Genomic DNA, 18,529 nt, shown 5'->3' with positions numbered 1-18,529 from the left:
ATACTTATCACACTCATAGCACAGTTCTACTACAGAAACATAAAGAATTCCGTTTCCATTTGTATTTATTTATTTATGCTATAGTTTAGCCAATATTCTGTAGTTTTAGAGGTGAGTATTGTAAAATAAACTATCGACCGTTAAGGGTTAACATATTGAAGTACAATACAATAAAAAATTATTAATAGCGAAATTATCAATTTATAGTGAGATTCTTTATTTTTCTAATCGAAATTTCTAATTAGTGTCTTTATGGCCGTCTTTTATTGAAAGATGGACAGTTTACTTTCGATTTTTAATAATGATTGTAAAAAAATTATCGAGCTCATCAAATAATAAAATTGCTCATAAAATTGAGCAATAAAATAATGAATATATAGTAATGTACCATATCTACTTATGTGCAATATAAATTCGTATGCGACCCTAGGCTTATATTGAAAATTAAAATGAATGGTAAGATAGATTGTGACAATTATATTGCTATTAATTTCTATTTTATGTATGTATACTGAATTATATCTCATGAATATTATATGCTAAATATTGATCGATTATTTACAATTACTAAATAAAATTATTATGGAACTTTATCTTATAGTGATAGACAGAAATTCATGGTATACATACATAAAGTTTACACTAAGGAGAAATAAATTTTATGGTATAAAAATAATTCTAAAAAATATTTAGCTCAATATTTATCCTATTTTTATAATAATAATCTACTTCACTATAGTAGCGGAAATTTATTATAAATTAGAAGTCATTTAAAATTACTTATTTACAGTAATCTCAGCAATTTAAAACTAAGTTTCTTCAGTCATTACATGTAATTTGTCCTCGACGTTTACTTCTGGTGATATTTAAAGTTTTATAAAACAAATTTATAAACTTATAAATGAGATAATAGAGTAAAGATGATAAAGAATTTTCAGCATTGCACTACATATGGATATTTATATATTATTTAGTAGTATTCTGATCAGTTTTTTGCCTGTGAGATTTAATTCGAGTTTATGGGGTGAGATTATTTCGTGGAATATGTATCAAATGTTTGCGTGAATGACCATTTAGAAATGCTTTATTGTCGCGTTTCAACCAACACGTGCGCACTTGTCAGAACAAGGATACAATATCTTGCATCTTAACTTCTTTAACCTCAACTTTGCTATTTCTACGATTGCAAGTTAATTTGGTACGTAGGGGTGTATTCTTCCATCCATGTAACGAAGAAAGTCGTATAAATCACAATTGTAAACAATAGGATTGTTTTCAATGTATATTATTACGTTACGATTAAATTGCGCTAATCTCTCGGCTAAAGATTCGATGTGTTTTATTCTATTATTATATATGTAAGATTCACGTTAATGTCATTGGATAGGAATGGCAGATCTTTGGCCTGAAAAACAATATTTTATTTATTTTATTGTTATTTTTAATTGCAATAAAATATCTATGATGTAGTTTATAAAAAATTGCAAAACACATTTTCACAGTCTTATAAGTTCCTTAATAAAGAAATAAAAGTAACTAACAAATATGTTAATATGTCATAATGTATAATGAATAATATTTTTAATATATTATCTCACCAATATTTGCGTTATCTGATAGAAATTGGAGATCCAAAATTTGTAGCTGTAAACTGGCTATGGTCCAATCACTACATATTCTCGAAATATTGTTTCTGGTCGAATGTAATTCTTGTAAAACAGTACAATTGTGGAAACGTGACTTTTTCCCAAACTCTTAGTGAATAAGCCAAATCGAGTTAGACTAGTTGAGGTAGATAAGCATCGTTGCTTAAGTTGGTTAAATCGTTAACAGATAAAGTTAAATGTTATAAATTTGGTAATTCTTATAAAAGTGGTTTCACAAACACAGACACAAAATGAGTAATTTGAGGTTTTTGTTTAAAGAATGGTTCTGCCTTGAAAATGTTTCGTATATTCTTGGACGTATACGATGATCTCATTACACGGTGGTACATTGTACCTTATTAAGGAGATTATGCTTTATTAAGTCCTCAGGCAAAAGAATGAGCTTGGCGTTATTTGTTGGAGACAGATTTTCAAAATGTTCTTTACTGTTTTTCTCATCGCATATAAATGCTTTAAGAGAATCTGCCGGTGGAGTGCTCGCTGCAGGAGGTGTTTCAGGAACACCATTCGGATAAATAAGGTCTTTCTTCTCGCCGTTAATTTGTATGCACGGATTTGCAAAGAATCTTCTACATACACGATACTTTGCTAATTGTGAAGGATTTGATACCTCACGTGATAGCTTATGTGGTAGCGCATGTGGTAACGCATATCGCAATTTATCCCAAAACCAAGGGTCACCCCATTTCACATATGTGTTCATACTCAAATACGCCTTAAGTTCTGGATCCAAATCGTCTGTAGGACCAATTTCGCCGTACAAAATTAAAATAACTCGCGCTCTACCTTCGCTGAGAGCTTGACTATGAGCTGCTCTAAACTCCATTCGTCCCCAAACACTCTCCAAAAAGTTAGGTGATAAAACTACTACTGTCCGCCTAGAATCCTGAACGGATCGCGCGATTTGTGTCGGTATCCACTCTCCAGCTAACCAATCACGAAAGTGCAGACAGAGTTTGAACGGTCTTGGACCACTCTCTAGTTGTGGCACTAGCTCGTTCACGATGAAGTCTTCGTCTTTATGTGAATAACTTATGAATGCATCATACAGCTTATCTTTGTCTAGTTCGTCCTCGGTTACTAACCACAAGCAAAGTTGATGTGCGTATAGCCAAACTTTGATTTCTCGTTGATATCGGTAATATAGTGCTGCTAGCACACCGATTATTAGACCAGTGATAGCTGTGACCACGCTGATCACGATTATTATTATAATGTTCGTGGAACAAAGATCTGTCGCTGTCATCTTCAACATCGGCACGTTCATGTCTCTGCAGGTAATCTTCAAGGAATTGGGGATTTCTATAACTTTCGTTTGAATGAAATTGAGAAAATCTCTTGTGTCGCAGTCACATATCCATGGATTTCCGTCTAATGTCACTGTCATTAAGGAGGTATTGTTCATGAATTGCAAAACATCTGAGTTCAATCTGCTAATATTATTGTTGTGTAGCTCCAAAACCTAAAAAATTCAAAATTAATCCTATTGGTACTAAGATTGTTTGGAAATATTATTGATTTTATAAAGGACTGGCGATATTGCACCGATAATGTTAATCACTGATAAATGGTAGTATATTAAAGATGAAATCTGTAATTGATAACAATCTTAAAGATAAAGAAGATTTATAATTCACATACCTCAATGTTCAATGGCAACTCATCTACAGATATGTCATCGATATTATTGTTCGACAACAGCAATTTGGATATTTGCATATTGCTCGAACCGATTTTAGCTACTGGCGACATTCTGGTCAGTTTATTGCCTGTGAGATTTAACTCGAGTTTCTGAAATACTTCAGACGGCAAAGTCGTGATGTTTGTCAAATGTGGCACATGTGTCAAGTTTTGGTGCGAACAATCAATTAGAAATGCTTTACTGTCGCGTTTTAACCAACACTTGCACTCGTCAGGACAAGGATCTGATACTTGACACTTTAATTTCTTTGATTTCAAATTTACTATTTCTATATCTGCAAGCCAGTCTGGACTTTGACATTTCAGGTGTCCCGGTATTATATGGAAAAAGTTTTGTACGTAGGGGTGCATTCTTCCGTCTATGTAACGAAGAAAGTCGTATAAATCGCAGTCGCAGACAATAGGATTATTTTCAACGTATATTATTACGTTACGAGGATTTGTTTGAAATTTCGCCAATCTTTCAGCTGTAGATAAGTAGATATATTTTATTCGATTGTGTGTAAGATTCACTTTAATATCATTCGATAGAAATTGTAGATTTTCGGCCTGGAAAAAGAAATTTTAAATGATTTAATTCCAATAAAATATTTATGATGTAATTACAAATAGCAGAACATATTCATAGTTTTAAACGTTCTTCAATATAGAAATAAAAACAACTAAAAGAGCTTGCTTATTTGTTATAATAATAAATAATATTTCGGGCATATTATCTTACCGATATTTGCGTTATCTGGTTGTATCGGAGATCCAAAATTCGCAGCTTTAAACTGCCTATGGTCCAATCACTATATATTTCCGAAATATTATTCCTGGCCAAATGTAACTCTTGTAAAGCAGTACAAGTATGAAAAACTGATTTATTCCCAAAATCATCTGGATAGGTATTAATCGAGGCATTAAATTTAAGGTAATTATGAGAGAATTGCGCTATCCGTAGTTTAGTCAAGGAATAGAAACTCGTGTCTTCTATCACTTTCAATTTATTTTCTGACATATTCAGGTATTCCAGTGATTTTAAACTTTTAAAGATAGATCTGAAACATTTCAAATAAAGGAAAATTTTAGGTAACTCCAAACTGTCGTTCTTCAATAAAGTTGGTAAACATTTTTATCACATTTAGATAGAATATTTAGAATACTATATTTGTAGTATATGCAAAACATAATAAAAATTGCATGAATTTTTTTGGTAGATTAAAGCTATAATGTATTAATCTCTTATGTGATTATTTTGTAAAAGTCGTTACTATCTAACTTTATGTTTTATTATTTTTTCCAGTATCGTAAAATCATCATGTTAATTACTTGATTGTATACTCAATAGCAAATTAGAATTAGAGTAAAACTCCATTTATCTGAATCTCGTTTATTGAAGCGACATTTTAGATAGTACCTGATTAAATTACATCCACTTATTCAAACCCATTATTTGAAGGAATCATAGGTAGTAGAGAAAACGAACTGAAAAATGGATACAGTCTCAATATTTAGCAAATTAAGCAGTTTGTTGCTTAAAATAGATACGAGCACAAATGATATATTTCTTTATATCATTTCCACTTAATTTGGAAAAAATAAATTCCTCTATTTTTATATTTATGAAAACAAATTAATGCTATAAGCTCTTATTCAGAAAAGATGTAAGTTATTCTATCTTTGTTCTCAATACCTGATATGAATTCCAATTATTCCTCATGAATCCAAATAAAAGTAAAATTTGTAATTTTGTCAACTTTTTACCTATTACCATTCTCTGCTAATAAATTATTATCTTATTATTTTAATTCCACTATAGTATCGCCTTACCTAGATATCGAAGTAAGATGATTCTTAGACAAATCCAATGTAACCAAATGTTTTAAATGTAAGAAAATTTCATCAGGCAATGACGTCAATTCGTTGTAATTAAGTAACAATTTCGATAGATGTTCCAATCCGTTAAACAGGTCTTTAGGGAGTGATTCAATAAAGTTTCTCTGCAAGCTAATGTTGTTCAATGAAAAGGAACCTCGAAATAGATCAGCTGGCACTTTCTTCAAACCATTGCTTCTTAATTCCACTGTAACGAGCTCCTTCAAATTCGCGAACAATCTATTCGGCAATGTAGTCATGTTTCTTTTATTAGCATACAAATTCACCTCTCTCAATCTGACATTATGCTCTAGTAGACCTTCTGGCAACGATGAAAAATTGTTGGAAAACAAATTTAACGCCTCCAGATTCTTCAATTTCGCGAAAATATCTTTTGGCAGGGTAGTCAATTCGTTTCCATTCAGGTCCAAGGAATTCAGAGTCTCGAGCCTGTCGAATGTACCTGGCTTGATCTCCGTAAACTTGTTCTGCCATAAATTCAAAAATCGCAGTTTCCCTAATGGATTTAATATACTTGGTTCGATGTTGCCCATCATATTCATACCCAATTCGAGCACCTCTAAATTCGGTGTATATTTGAAGATCCCAGGTGACAAATGTACGCGGTTCTCGCGTAAATCGAGCCAGACCAGTTGAGGTATATCAGCAAAAAGATCGCTGCTAAGGTTGGTTAAACCGTTGCTGGATAAAGTTAAGTGTTGTAGATCTGGTAATTCTTGTAGGTGTGTTCTGTTGATCGCCGAGCCTAGTTGTTCAAATGACTCGAACACCAGAGTCTTTACGCTTCGTACGCCGAATCTCCTCGCGATTTCTCCTAGACTCAGGTTCGTCGGTAACGTGCACATCCTGAAGTATATAGATTCTATGTCGTCCGTGGATGTTAAACCGTTTACGTGGAAATCGGTCCATTGCGGTGAGTTACGGCACTGAGTCTGAAAAAGTAAGAAATGTTTTTAGTAAGATTCTGTTAAAGATATTCTATTAATGACGATCTTTCATAGATAATAGGAATGGACATACAGCGTGTTCTTCTATCTGTTAGTCTTCGAAAGGAATCTAAGTAGCGCTAATGAGTGCGATCTTGTATTGTTTATCCATTTTGCAAATAAAGATTTATTTTATTATAATTCTACGCTTTGGATCATACTTTCAATAAATTTATAACGTAGGTTCTTATCTAGCGGAACATTTTATACTATGCCTCATTTTTCTTATTATTTCATCGTATGATATACAAAATTTGAGAGCTCATTCCGTCAATAAAAATGGAATATTATATTTCATAAAACTAATATATATACACACAATATAAATTTATGTATACATTTTTTTTTTTTTTTTTTTTTTAGTGCCAGTTACAAAATGAGATAAAACTATTCATTATTAATATTACATATAGATATGCAATAGGAAGTTTCATTTCTGTGAATTGAAGTCATTTCCCAGGCGTAGATACGAGTCTGTATATTATGAAACGCTACTTATCGTTGCAAGGGCTGCCGTATTGGAAAATTTATTTTGTTGTTATTGCATCGAATTGGGTTACACATTGTGGTTACAGGAATTTTCTGTGGCCCGTTAATGATTGCGATAGTCTTTCTACGTAAATTGTTGTGCAATAGAAAGTGAAAGTTTCGTGAAGCATGTAACTGTAAGAGGATATCGATCTTCTAGTTTTACGTTTAAACGTTTTTACTTCGAAATTTACTTGAATATATTATGAATATATTTTTCACAATTTCGTGATATTAACAGTGTTATGAACGATAGCGTTGTCAAGTTTCATTGCAGAAACGTTCGATTTATTTTAACCGTACCACGGCGTGAAAAGCTTAACTATCGCAGTTTCTTAACTGTATTAATATTCATTTAATAAAACTACTCTATGAGCAGATTTATTTTTGTGAAATTATTATAAATGGTTAAACTATCGTACAAAACAGGTGAGAAGAGACGAACGGTTTATCGTACCTGTATTTGGCATAAGTCTTAAGAAAATGACGAATAGAATTGAGTAATTAATTGATAGAACATCACACGTCTTATATCAAAAGGAAAAAAAGGAGAGAAAGAAAACAATTTAGAATTGTTGATATCAAAATGCAGACGCTATAAAGTAATTTCAATCATCGTTAATTTATCTCTTATCAAATGGAACTTAATAACGCGCAATTGTTTAATCAGGCAATTGAAGATTACACATGGAACATATGATTTCCATTTTTGTGAACACTTGGTAGTTGAAGAGAAGTATTCCAAGTTCCACATACGACACATTTAAAATTAAAATAATTGCTAAATTATCAATTATACTTGAAATATCAAGCTGAGCATTACCGTGTTTCGTATAAAGGTTCTATTGTACGCGTATAAAATTTAAAAATTACTCCTCTTGTTATTAAAAAACAAAAAAGCGAAATGTGACTCATTATGTGTATGACCTTGAATCATCAAAGAGGGAACAATAAGAAAATTAACAAGGTACTGACACGGATATGCGTACAGAGATGCAGAACAAAAGAAACATCTCTGTCGCTTCGATCATTTCAACGCTTTAAAGATACATTTAAAAATAACACAAAAATACATAAAATAATTTCAAGAACACGTTTTACATGGAACTCACGAAATCACGTGCTTTGTACGATACTGCGTACGATGTACGGTTACGTTCTTTCTCGATGAGTTCCCGCGTACGGCTCTCTTTAAAAAGCATGAATGAGTCACTCGTGCTTACCTTAATAAAAACATGTTGCTGAACGTCTATGATGAAGGCCGAATTCTCGTCTGTTGGGCAGTGTATCTCATAGTCTCCGTTTGGCGACGAAAGGCAGGTGCAGGCGTATTGCTGTGGACATTGTCCCTTAAATGCATAACACGTTGCAGCGATGACCATCCAGAGGATGATCGAATATCGTAGGGAGAATTCGATCATCCTGTTGAGTCCCGTGGTATTCGATCGGCGTACGCTGCGAACAGAAAAGGTTTTTTTCCCCGTCAAAATCGCGTCAAGCTCCGTTGAAAATCGTGTTCTTCGAGGATTATTTTTGTTTGGTGAAAAGAGAGATCGGAAGCAGCGGCACGACGAATCAGATTAACGCGGTTATTTCCTTATGCGATGATAAAGCTGTGGCTCCCGTTGTGCGCGCAAGCCCGATGTCAATTGCATTGCGCTTGTTGCCCTCGAATTAACTTCGACTAACTTATCCACGAGAAAGGGTAGTGAATATTCGAGTGCTAACTGTCAACGACGCTAATGGGTGTTCTTCGAACGATGAGAAGATTTCAGAACGTCTCTTGTCTCAGATTGCTGAGACAAAACGTACGAATGGATGACTCAATGATCTCTTTCGAACGCTGAGACGATACGAACTGATAGTTACAAGTGCGCAAAGGACGCTTCATTCTTCGACTGCTGAGAGTTGACTCCGATTCGAAACGCGAAGCACGACTGAGATTGGCAAATGTTCTCTTCCATTGACTAAGACTAAAGTATAATTAAGACTAAAGGATTCACTCCACGAATCCTTGAAGATATTGATGGTTGAAAAGCTCGGACGAGAACTGATCTCTCCGAGTGCTGATAGATTCTGACGAATGAAAAGCTTGGATAAGGTGGTCACCGATCGTTTCGACCGGTTGAACGATACTATTACACGACTGTTTAGAGACGTTCGCCGTTGAAAGACCAGCACGAAACTCCTAGAGATTCCTAAACTCGATCGTACGTCCCTAGCAAGGGACAAGTACGCGCGAAGTCCCAGAAGTGTGTCTGCTGATCGATTTTTACCGAACAGAAGAAAAAGGACAATAGTTGTTGATATAATGTACTTGCATACGTCCAAAACGCTGAAGCGATATCTGGACGAACCTGAGAGTCCGAATCAATTAAACAAGGGTCGCAGAAATTCTTCCGGATGGTTCTCGACCGAGCTGGTTGTTACTCGTCGCTAATGACCTTTCGGAAGTAAATTGAGAACGATGGACATTAACAAATGAAAAGCATTGTTATAGTCATTAAAACGAAAACCTTCTGAATGCTAATGTCCCGACACAAACATAGTTTCTTGTGTAGGAAAGTGTGCACTGTAAAATTACCTACGAAAATCTTCACGCTTTCTTGTTGCTTCGGAAGAGACACCTCGCATCGCAGAGCGTAGTTAAACTATTCTAGATTTGGTGATCGGGGATTTGATAATTTGGAGATGTTGATTTTCAAACCTTCGTATGGGATTTGGTGTCGCAAAAGGATTATGTTAAATCCACAACTCATTAAATATACTTATCTTCTACTTTTCTCATATCCGACTATATACGCGAACGTGAATGACTCAGACTAAACAGGAAGTCTTTGTAGTTTAATCAAGTATCAAGAACGCATTTCACAATGAACCTGTACAATCGTAACTGATCGTCGATTAAGCGTGATTGTGCGCGTTACTTGGTTCTCCCCAAGATCAATCGGATCGAGAGAAAAGTGTCACCAAGTTCTCTCGGCGAAAGGAATGTCGAAACATCATGCCTGCCACGTATCAGATCCTTCACAACTGTATTCTACGCAACGTACATCCGGGCTAATGACCCGAGTAGTAGTTACACGCGTTTGTTCGAGACACGCCTCGTTTCACGACTCATTGCAAAACGCGTAATGCATACGGGTATGCATGTGAACGAGCTTCTATGAAGGTCGAACGTGATAAGTAGACCGCGAATGTAAATTTTTGTGAATGCAATTAAAAGCGTAAACATTAAGAGTAGCTGATAAATATTAGAACGAGTACTGTGTATATTTGGATATTTCATATATTTTTGATATCTTCAGAATATATTTATCGCAAACTTGTGTATATAGTATGATCGAAAGTACGTATAGTGAATTCAATATCAAGCATATCTATCTCAACATTTTTTTAAGCATAAAATTTCTACTTCCTGAAAGCAATGATAACGACAGATAAAAGAATCAGTGATTTAACGTTTCCTGTGTAAATTTTTTTCCTTTCGTGCCAAGCAATTTATTTATCGATACTGACGCTTTATATTTTTCCTGCAATTTCAACCGCGCTCAAGAGTATCGACGAGAAGGAGTAATGACGGAGAAAGTGATTTTCATTCACGATTGACAAGATAGCAATCAGATTTGGGAACAAAGAAAATTTTACGATTCACAAGTTAATCGCGTACGAATTAAATTTAATCAAATTATCGTTGAACTTGCTAAGTTGTAAAATATTTTAAAAAGAAGTTGCAATAGTTTGAAGAAATACTTTAAAGAAAATTCATACCTAGGTATGTACAACACTGTTATTTCAAATATTTAGAAATAATTTTTTTTAATAAAAACGAGATAAAGGCGATGTCAGTGAAAGTATGACTCTCATTTTCAAATTTTTCTCATTAAGATTGTTACAAAATATAGACTTTAGGAACAGTAATATAACGTTGCAATAATTGATAAATATATTTAGTCTTTCAAATATGTTTTAAAGAATAAATATATTTAAACGTCGTATGAGGAAATTTGTTTAGATTAATTTATTTCAGTTTATTTAAGTAGATTTCACATCTTAAAATTCAGTTGCGTTAGAACACGTTTTATCCATCTTTCTCCTTGTTATCATATCGTGCGTCAATGTGTTATATCTACTAAGCCACACTCGTGAATATAATTATATCTTGTCTTTCCACCTATGTGATAGATTAAGATATGTAATTGTTATGTAAGTGATACAATCAGGCCAATACATAAATATAGTAAGTTATGATACGTATCTAGCTACTTGTTGATTAATATAAATCTTTTAATACAGCTGTTCTTGGAAAGACAATAAAATATAGATATATTTTTCGTAATCTTGTGATTTGTTGAAGGAATTTCAATTTTTACAAAAGTACAGTCGAACTTGAATAATCGTGTGAGTAAATATTTTTCTTCAGTTTTATTGCTTATAGTTGCTTCAAACGGTATAAAACTATGATTAACACCTTAGCAAACGCTATTCGTTAGGTATTACAGTTACTTTAATTTAAAGTAATTATTTTAGTTAGTTAGATCAATGTAATTGGACGGTGTAACTTAAAATAAAATGTGCATGAAGTACAAGCAATGGACCAAACATAGTTTATTGTCTTAAATGTAACATAATAATTCAGCTACTAAATACACAAGAGATATATTTTATTTTACTTAGAATTTCAGTTTCCCTCGAAGATATGATAAAATAGAATACCTGGAAGTACAGGGTAAACAAAATCTCTAAGAATCATTTCGACAAAGATTTGAACGTGCTATTCTGACATCATTCTATAAGAAATGAGACTAAAAATACGTGTAGTAAATAATGATACCTGCTTCCAAGGAAAAGACCAGCAAAGGTCAATTCGAATCATTCAGCTACGCATTAGTATGCAGTTTCTTTTTGGATTTGTTTGTTACGTGCTGACTGTACTATGAAAGGAAAGATTGTTGGAAATCTACTGACCCATAACATTTTGAAATAATTACTTGCTATTCTTTCCTTCTACAGCATTAATTAATTTGACAATCTTTGTGATAATTTTCATCTACTGAGAGATACATCTATTACCATAATTTTGCATACATTTGATACATTGCTACCTCGCTGTATTATTATTTCACATTTTTTGTTATTTATATTTTACAAAATTATATACTCGAGTAGCCATTGAATATTACATACCACTATGCGGTCGTTATATTTTATTTATTAGCCACGAAAATTGTTTTATGTTAGTTAATCAAAAAACCAACAGAAAATTATATTCAGTAAAATCGTAAAAGACGTTATGCAAAAAATGTTATAATGCTCAGTAATAAACATCAGTAAAAAAAAAGTAACAAAAAATTGTGTGTTATTTAACAAAATTACAAGGAAATTTTGACACGTCAAGGCGTCAATATGCTTATGCGTGATATTAAAAAATCAATAATCTTCCACTAAATCTACCAACTAAAGAGAATTATACATGTATAACAATTAGTACGATGCTCTTGAGAAGCAATTGGAATATTAAAGGAATGTAAGACTAGGTCAGTACATTTAAAAATGTTAGATAAAGCTTGGCAGCGGTTTCGAACATAACGGAATATGCTTACGCGTTTAGATTCCCTTAATGACCCACTTTTCCGAGTTTTAGTATTATATCCTGATAAATATATGTACGTGGAGACAATACGCAATAGTATGTACATATTCTGTTAGAGTCAACACAGACGAAAATAACCATGGAGATTTGCAAAAACACACCTATTTGAGATTAAGACTGATATTCTTGTTTCTTAAGAATCATGTTGAAATTAGATAACTAACATACATAAAAGAAAGAGAGATTAGTATAAAAAACAAAATAACAGGTACCTAACCCTGACCTCTCGAACGATTTGTAATCTGATTTTTGATATGTTATATAATAATAAGAGATTAGATAAAGCAGTTGCATGCTTTGAACCGAGAACAAATTGGTAACAACGGTGAGACATTGTTGCAAACTAAAAGAAAGTTTATCTTTCTTTTTTCCCTTTTTCTTTAAATATGAAAATTAATGAATTTGGTTTAGACTGTTTACAAACTTGCTATTATCTGATATGGTTATATCTTATAGTGTTAGGTGACAAAGTTTCTATTTGGGTTTTAGTTAAATTTTATAACATCAGGCGTATTCTTCAAATGTTTTTTTCTAATCAAGAAATATATATTTATTTACTATTTCGATTAAATTAATTACAATTAGTGGAATTATCTGCATAAAAATATCTATAGTATTATACGAAAAAATGGGAAAACGTTTACCTGTGTTGTATCCATATGAAAAAATATGTATGTTTTGTATTCAATACAAATGCAAATGTAAAGGCGTGTTTACCGCATCCATACTCCGTGTAGCCTCATTGGGCTTTTAAAATACAGACACTTGATAGGCTGATAAATTAATTTTTTTTAATCTTGTTAACCTGCAGAGACAAATGTTAGATGCGCCTACATCCTTCAGAGAAATAAAAAATTAGATAAGAATGATCCAATCTTGAATGATAGCAGAAACAAAATTACACGGTAATTTTACGGTTACACGGCAACATTCTGAGTGTATATTTCTTGCATGTATTCTGAAGTATAGAATTCTTTAAATTGTTTTCTACCTTTTTTATAAAATGGAAAATACGCGGTTACGATATATATATAATTTAAAAAATATACTCAATATCAAGTTTTCTACAATTAGTAACAACAATTCTTTCTTTTCTCCAACTTACCGAGATTAAACTACCAAATCTACTAAAATAACTTTAATCGTTACGAATCCTTCTAAAGATCAACGTTACTCTGTTAACTCTAACACGTTCGGTCAGACATTGCAGCTTGTAAAACTAGTATCTCATTCGCGATTCCACAGTAAATATGTATTTCCATGAAGCTATTCTTCAGTTCGCAACAGCAGGAGCTATGAATACAAACTACACTTCCGCAAGAATAGTCACCGTTTGTTATTTTTTTTCTCTCTTATTTTTTTTCCAAACAATTTCTGTCGCAGACAAATGCAAAGTTTTTACAATTATTTCGCGAATCTTCAAATTAATAACTCCGCGATAACGTACAGTTAGATAATCGCAATGTGAATCGCAATCGTCTATTAGTTGCATGGCTGTTACGTGCACAGGTAGACAGACAATGTCGATTTAGCCAAACCAAGGACGTTTGGCATTCTCTTTGCTTCTAAAACTCTGCTTTGCTTTGTGAAACTCGTTGATGTTTGCTCACGTACATGCGTACGAAATAAAAGAAAAAGGATTTTATCTGAGAGAGAACGACCAAAATGTTGCCAAACATATATGTAGTAAAGATTACTAGATAGATAAGATTATTAGACAGATAAAAAAGTTAAAATAAATTTTTTAAAATAAATTTTCATTAATTTATGCAGTTTGCTTTTCCAACGCCTTTTCTGCTTTCACTTGAGAAACAAAAAATAAGGCTATAGTATTTATTAATATTTTTACACATTAAACTTGTAAAAAAAACACGGTTTTTTATACGATCCTTTTATAAAATATAAGCTTCAGAAGTTCAAAGCGATTCTGATGCAGATTTTGTATAAAACTTCTATTCTCCAAACCTATAACGAATATTCGGTATATTTTAGATATTTTATGTTTCTATACCTATATTATCTGCATTCTGTGCATTTTTTAAAATCTGTAAGTACATAAATATTCGCGCGTTGGATATCGTTCTTCTGTGCCTCGATATCATTTTGTTAAGTTGAAGGAAAATGGCGAATTGTCTGCTTTTAATCTATCAAAGCCTGATTGGTAGGTTTTAAGACATGTGCTATCACAGTTGTATTAATCTCTGTTTTTCAATATCGGACGTGTATGCAATAGAGGCAATAAGATTAATTTCCTTGTGGTACGAAATATAATATCGTTCTTTCCACTAATTCATCAATGCGAAAAAGGTATAAATTACTGGACGAAGCAGGAAAGAAGCAAAATAAAAAATTGACTTCGTATCATGATTTCTTTGAACGTAACAATTTAATAGCATTTTACCGATAATCGTAGTTCAGCGAGAAAATTATCTATTGCAGTAGATTTTAATAGCATGTCGAGTAAACTTTATATAATATGTATATTTTGATACATCAATATTTAGATGTCTAACTAAATAGACTTGTTTTCTAGGTATGAAAAGCAAATCGATTCCACGTAATGATTTTTATTGTCAGTATCTTCACTTCAAGGCAAATATTCATTTGTTTCTAGAACTGAATGTCTCCTTTTAAACGCGTGAAAAATTATCATCGTTTAATTTACATAATTAGATTTAATTCTGTCTAGAGGTGTAATAAGCAAGAATTCATGAACTTACTTCATTGTAACTACATGCAATTATATATTTGTTATACGTCTATAGTTCACTTCATTTTTAAAATATATCATTTTTCTATTTCTTATAGAAATTAAATAACGAATTCATTCATATTATATCGTGATACCTATGTGAATAATATAAACAGTAATTTCTCATTTCTTCCTTCTTTCTCCACTTTTGCTTCTTTTGTTTCTTGTAAGTTTCATTTCTCTGAAACATCTCATCTTCTATTCTCTGGTAATTGGGACTAATTGAAACCTCCGCATTAATTTAATTCATCAGACTTTTCTTTCTATTTTTTCTTTCTCTATTATTCTATACAATTATATAAGTTAGTACTTTTTTATAAATATATGATTTTCCATGTTAATATATATTACAATTATATTATTCTATATATTACTTAAATACATCAAGAAATATCTTATAAAAGTGATATGTAATCATCATATATTTGGTACTGATTGTATATAATCCCCTCTTTAGCTATATTTGTATCATACTATACTCCATTTTATAGAATAATTAAACTTTAATCGAATACTGATTATTCATAGTGAGATACAACATAAATATAGAAAATTATAGTTGAAAAATTCTAATAAATACAACAATATAGCGTAATTATACTATTTTATACAAATAACGAAGGAAAATCTAAACTAAATACTTCATATATCATATAATCAGCTTTCTAATATTACATTGGTATCATGTATACATATGTATGTATGTATAAATACACTCCCTTCATAGAATATATTAGACCTTACGCAGTAAAATACAATTTCTTGTGATATAAATGTAAAAAAATTGGATACTCGAAGCAATGTTATATTAAATATAGTAAGCAAATCCTGGGAAGTATAAATTACGTAGTCAAACAAGTAATTCTTTTCAAGAAATACGAATACCGGTTTTCAATACCATATTACAGCAATATCCGATATCTCAGCTTCTCTGCGATTCGTTTTATATCAATTTTTTCTATTATATCTACGAATTTTTTAATTTCTAATCATGTTTGAAACACAATCCAATAATAATATACAGGATTTTTTTGACATTCTAACCATATTACTTTATAAATCATGATTGTGATTATACCTCATTTGATGTGGAAGATTAATTCTTTGAAGAGGTTATGGTTGATCAGTTCTCGTTAAAAGAGCATAATGGAATAGAGGAAAAGCAATGAGGATTTGCAGTCATGACAGAAGAAATTATTATGTGAATGTTAAATGCACTATAATTTTTCGATATATTTGAAAATATCATAGAAATATTAATAGAATATGACATAAAACCTAAAATACTTTGGGGTACTTTAAAATAATATCTCTGAATAATTACATCTATAATTTTAATATAATTTTAATTTGTTTTAATTAAGGAATTGCAATATATACCTTTTTTCATTAAGAATAAACATTACTTTAAAATTTCATTTTAAAATTGTTTATTCGAAAATTTATTTTCAAATATTTCAAATATACTTGATTACATCATAAAGCAGTATTTGAGAAAAATTAGAATGAACGAATAAGATGATACATTTATACACATATAACGGTCGTTTCCTTCTATATTTTTATCAAAAGAGTTCAAATTAAGAGTTGTAAATATGAATTTTGTTAAATCTAAAAGATTATTATCCTACAGATTAAAGTATTTATAACTAGTCATAATTGAGATTGCCTAGTTTATATATTTTGCAAAATTATGCATAGTTTATATAATAAAATTGTTTGTCTAATAAATATCTTGTCTTATGGTGAATATCTTATAATACGTGATTTTTGATTGAGATCACTTTGACAGTTCGTGTGTAGAAAAAATTATTTGTTTATCATACATTGATAAAGAAGTAAATTTAGAGTCACATAGAATCAAGCTGATATTTCTTTACATTAACTTTCACGTTAAAAATAGTAATGCCCAAGAAAATTCACAGGAATCTGATCGATAAATCAACGGCAAAAGGAAAAAGTTAGTATTTAAAAAAAACGTTAACTGTTTCTTGGAAGACACATCATAGGAAATATAAACATCTCAGCGCAGGTCACGTTATGAATTAAAAAAGAAGTCCATTTTTCAATGCTGTACATCAATGTTTTCCATAGAGATATCCATATGATGATGTCCATATCATAGAGATTATAAATAACTTTAGAAAACTACTTCTATCAACAAGAAACTTACTTGTAATTATTCGTATGCTTTTATTTCATTTGAGAATAATTATATTCTTGTTCTATTGGCACAGTTAAACCGAGACTACTGTATGTACAACAAGAGAATTTAGTCGCTGGTAGCAGAATCGATATAGGCAGATCGATATCTATAATACAACACGATACTTGTTCAACGTGAACGCTATCAAACGAACACAACATCGGAATAACAAACTTATTACTATTCCAAAGCAAAGGTTCTCTTACCAGATTCAACGTTGCCACTGTTTGTTTTGTTTTCTGTCGTGTGAAGCAGAAGATCCGTTTTATCACGTGAACATATTGCGTATACTTTCACAGTCACGATTATTTGATCGCAAAGTCCGTTCGATTCGATCGTGGTTAATGAAACATCACGAAACAGCAACGGAAGAATTATAATAGCGTTGAACCAGATTGAGATTCATAAACGTAACAAGTATCAAGACGGTTCGACAAGAACTGTTGATTCACCGCGCGCGCTGTTGCTCGTTGCGAGCCCGAACTCGAAATGACGGCACAACACCACGTGATTCACGACCCAATGAGTACATTGGTAGCGTGGTGGAATAAACGGCCTGATAAACGTTTGGCGTTGGAAGTAGTGGGGGAAGTAGTGGGGAAGTAGTAGGGGAAGTAGTGGGGACAAGCCCTGTGGAATTTTATGAAAGAACGAAATTCCCTCGTCTAGCTCGGTTTGTCGAGAGGGACAAAGGACGAAGATAATTTGCATTTGATGCTGTTAATGTCAACACGATATATATGGCTCATGCTATACCCAAATGCAAATGCAATATTTGTTTGCAAATGTCAAATAGGATGTTTAAGGTTAACAAAGTTATTAAAAATGATTCTTGTTTGTTTGCGTAATATTGAACTTGAAGATACTGGGATTGTTTCTTGATTCAGTTACATAGATATTGGTAAATTCCCGAATGAGAATTAAATTGCGTATTAACATGTTTCAATAGGAAGATGATATGAGTTTTGGCAAGAAAAGGAAGTGTGTATAATATACATGTATAGGTATGTATACATATGGAATGGTTCATTTCGCTTCTTGTCTTTTTAAATTTCTCCATTGTTCTTAAGATTGAAACATTGCATCGTTTCGCTCAAATGTATTATTGAATGAGTTGACCATTTATGTAAATCTTCGTAAGATAGTTAAATTAAAAGT

At 31.9% G+C, this 18,529-nt stretch overlaps 2 protein-coding genes across 3 annotated transcripts in view; one reads left to right on the top strand and one right to left on the bottom strand.

Annotated features, from left to right (window-relative positions):
• Positions 1 to 18,529, top strand: part of LOC100743274 (cation-independent mannose-6-phosphate receptor) — a 33,885-nt gene that overhangs the window by 4,174 nt on the left and 11,182 nt on the right. The window lies entirely within an intron of this gene.
• LOC100749847 (protein toll) lies at positions 1,005 to 17,912 on the bottom strand. Of its 2 annotated transcripts, XM_024370022.2 has the most exons (8): positions 17,578 to 17,912; positions 17,339 to 17,477; positions 7,984 to 8,215; positions 5,181 to 6,178; positions 4,090 to 4,408; positions 3,309 to 3,917; positions 1,599 to 3,129; positions 1,005 to 1,405 (listed from the first exon to the last, which is right to left on the bottom strand). In XM_024370022.2, the coding sequence occupies exons 3-7, from the start codon at positions 8,179 to 8,181 to the stop codon at positions 1,981 to 1,983; spliced, it is 3,273 nt and encodes a 1,090-aa protein (XP_024225790.1). In that variant the 5' UTR covers positions 8,182 to 8,215; positions 17,339 to 17,477; positions 17,578 to 17,912; the 3' UTR covers positions 1,005 to 1,405; positions 1,599 to 1,980. The 2 variants fall into 2 exon arrangements, with proteins under 2 accessions (XP_024225790.1, XP_003492213.1); XM_003492165.4 differs by lacking the exon at positions 17,339 to 17,477.

This window comes from Bombus impatiens, unplaced genomic scaffold (assembly GCF_000188095.3).
Source record: "Bombus impatiens unplaced genomic scaffold, BIMP_2.2 scf_0664, whole genome shotgun sequence".
NCBI lineage: Eukaryota > Metazoa > Arthropoda > Insecta > Hymenoptera > Apidae > Bombus > Bombus impatiens.
This window is presented reverse-complemented; position numbering and strand designations above follow the sequence as displayed.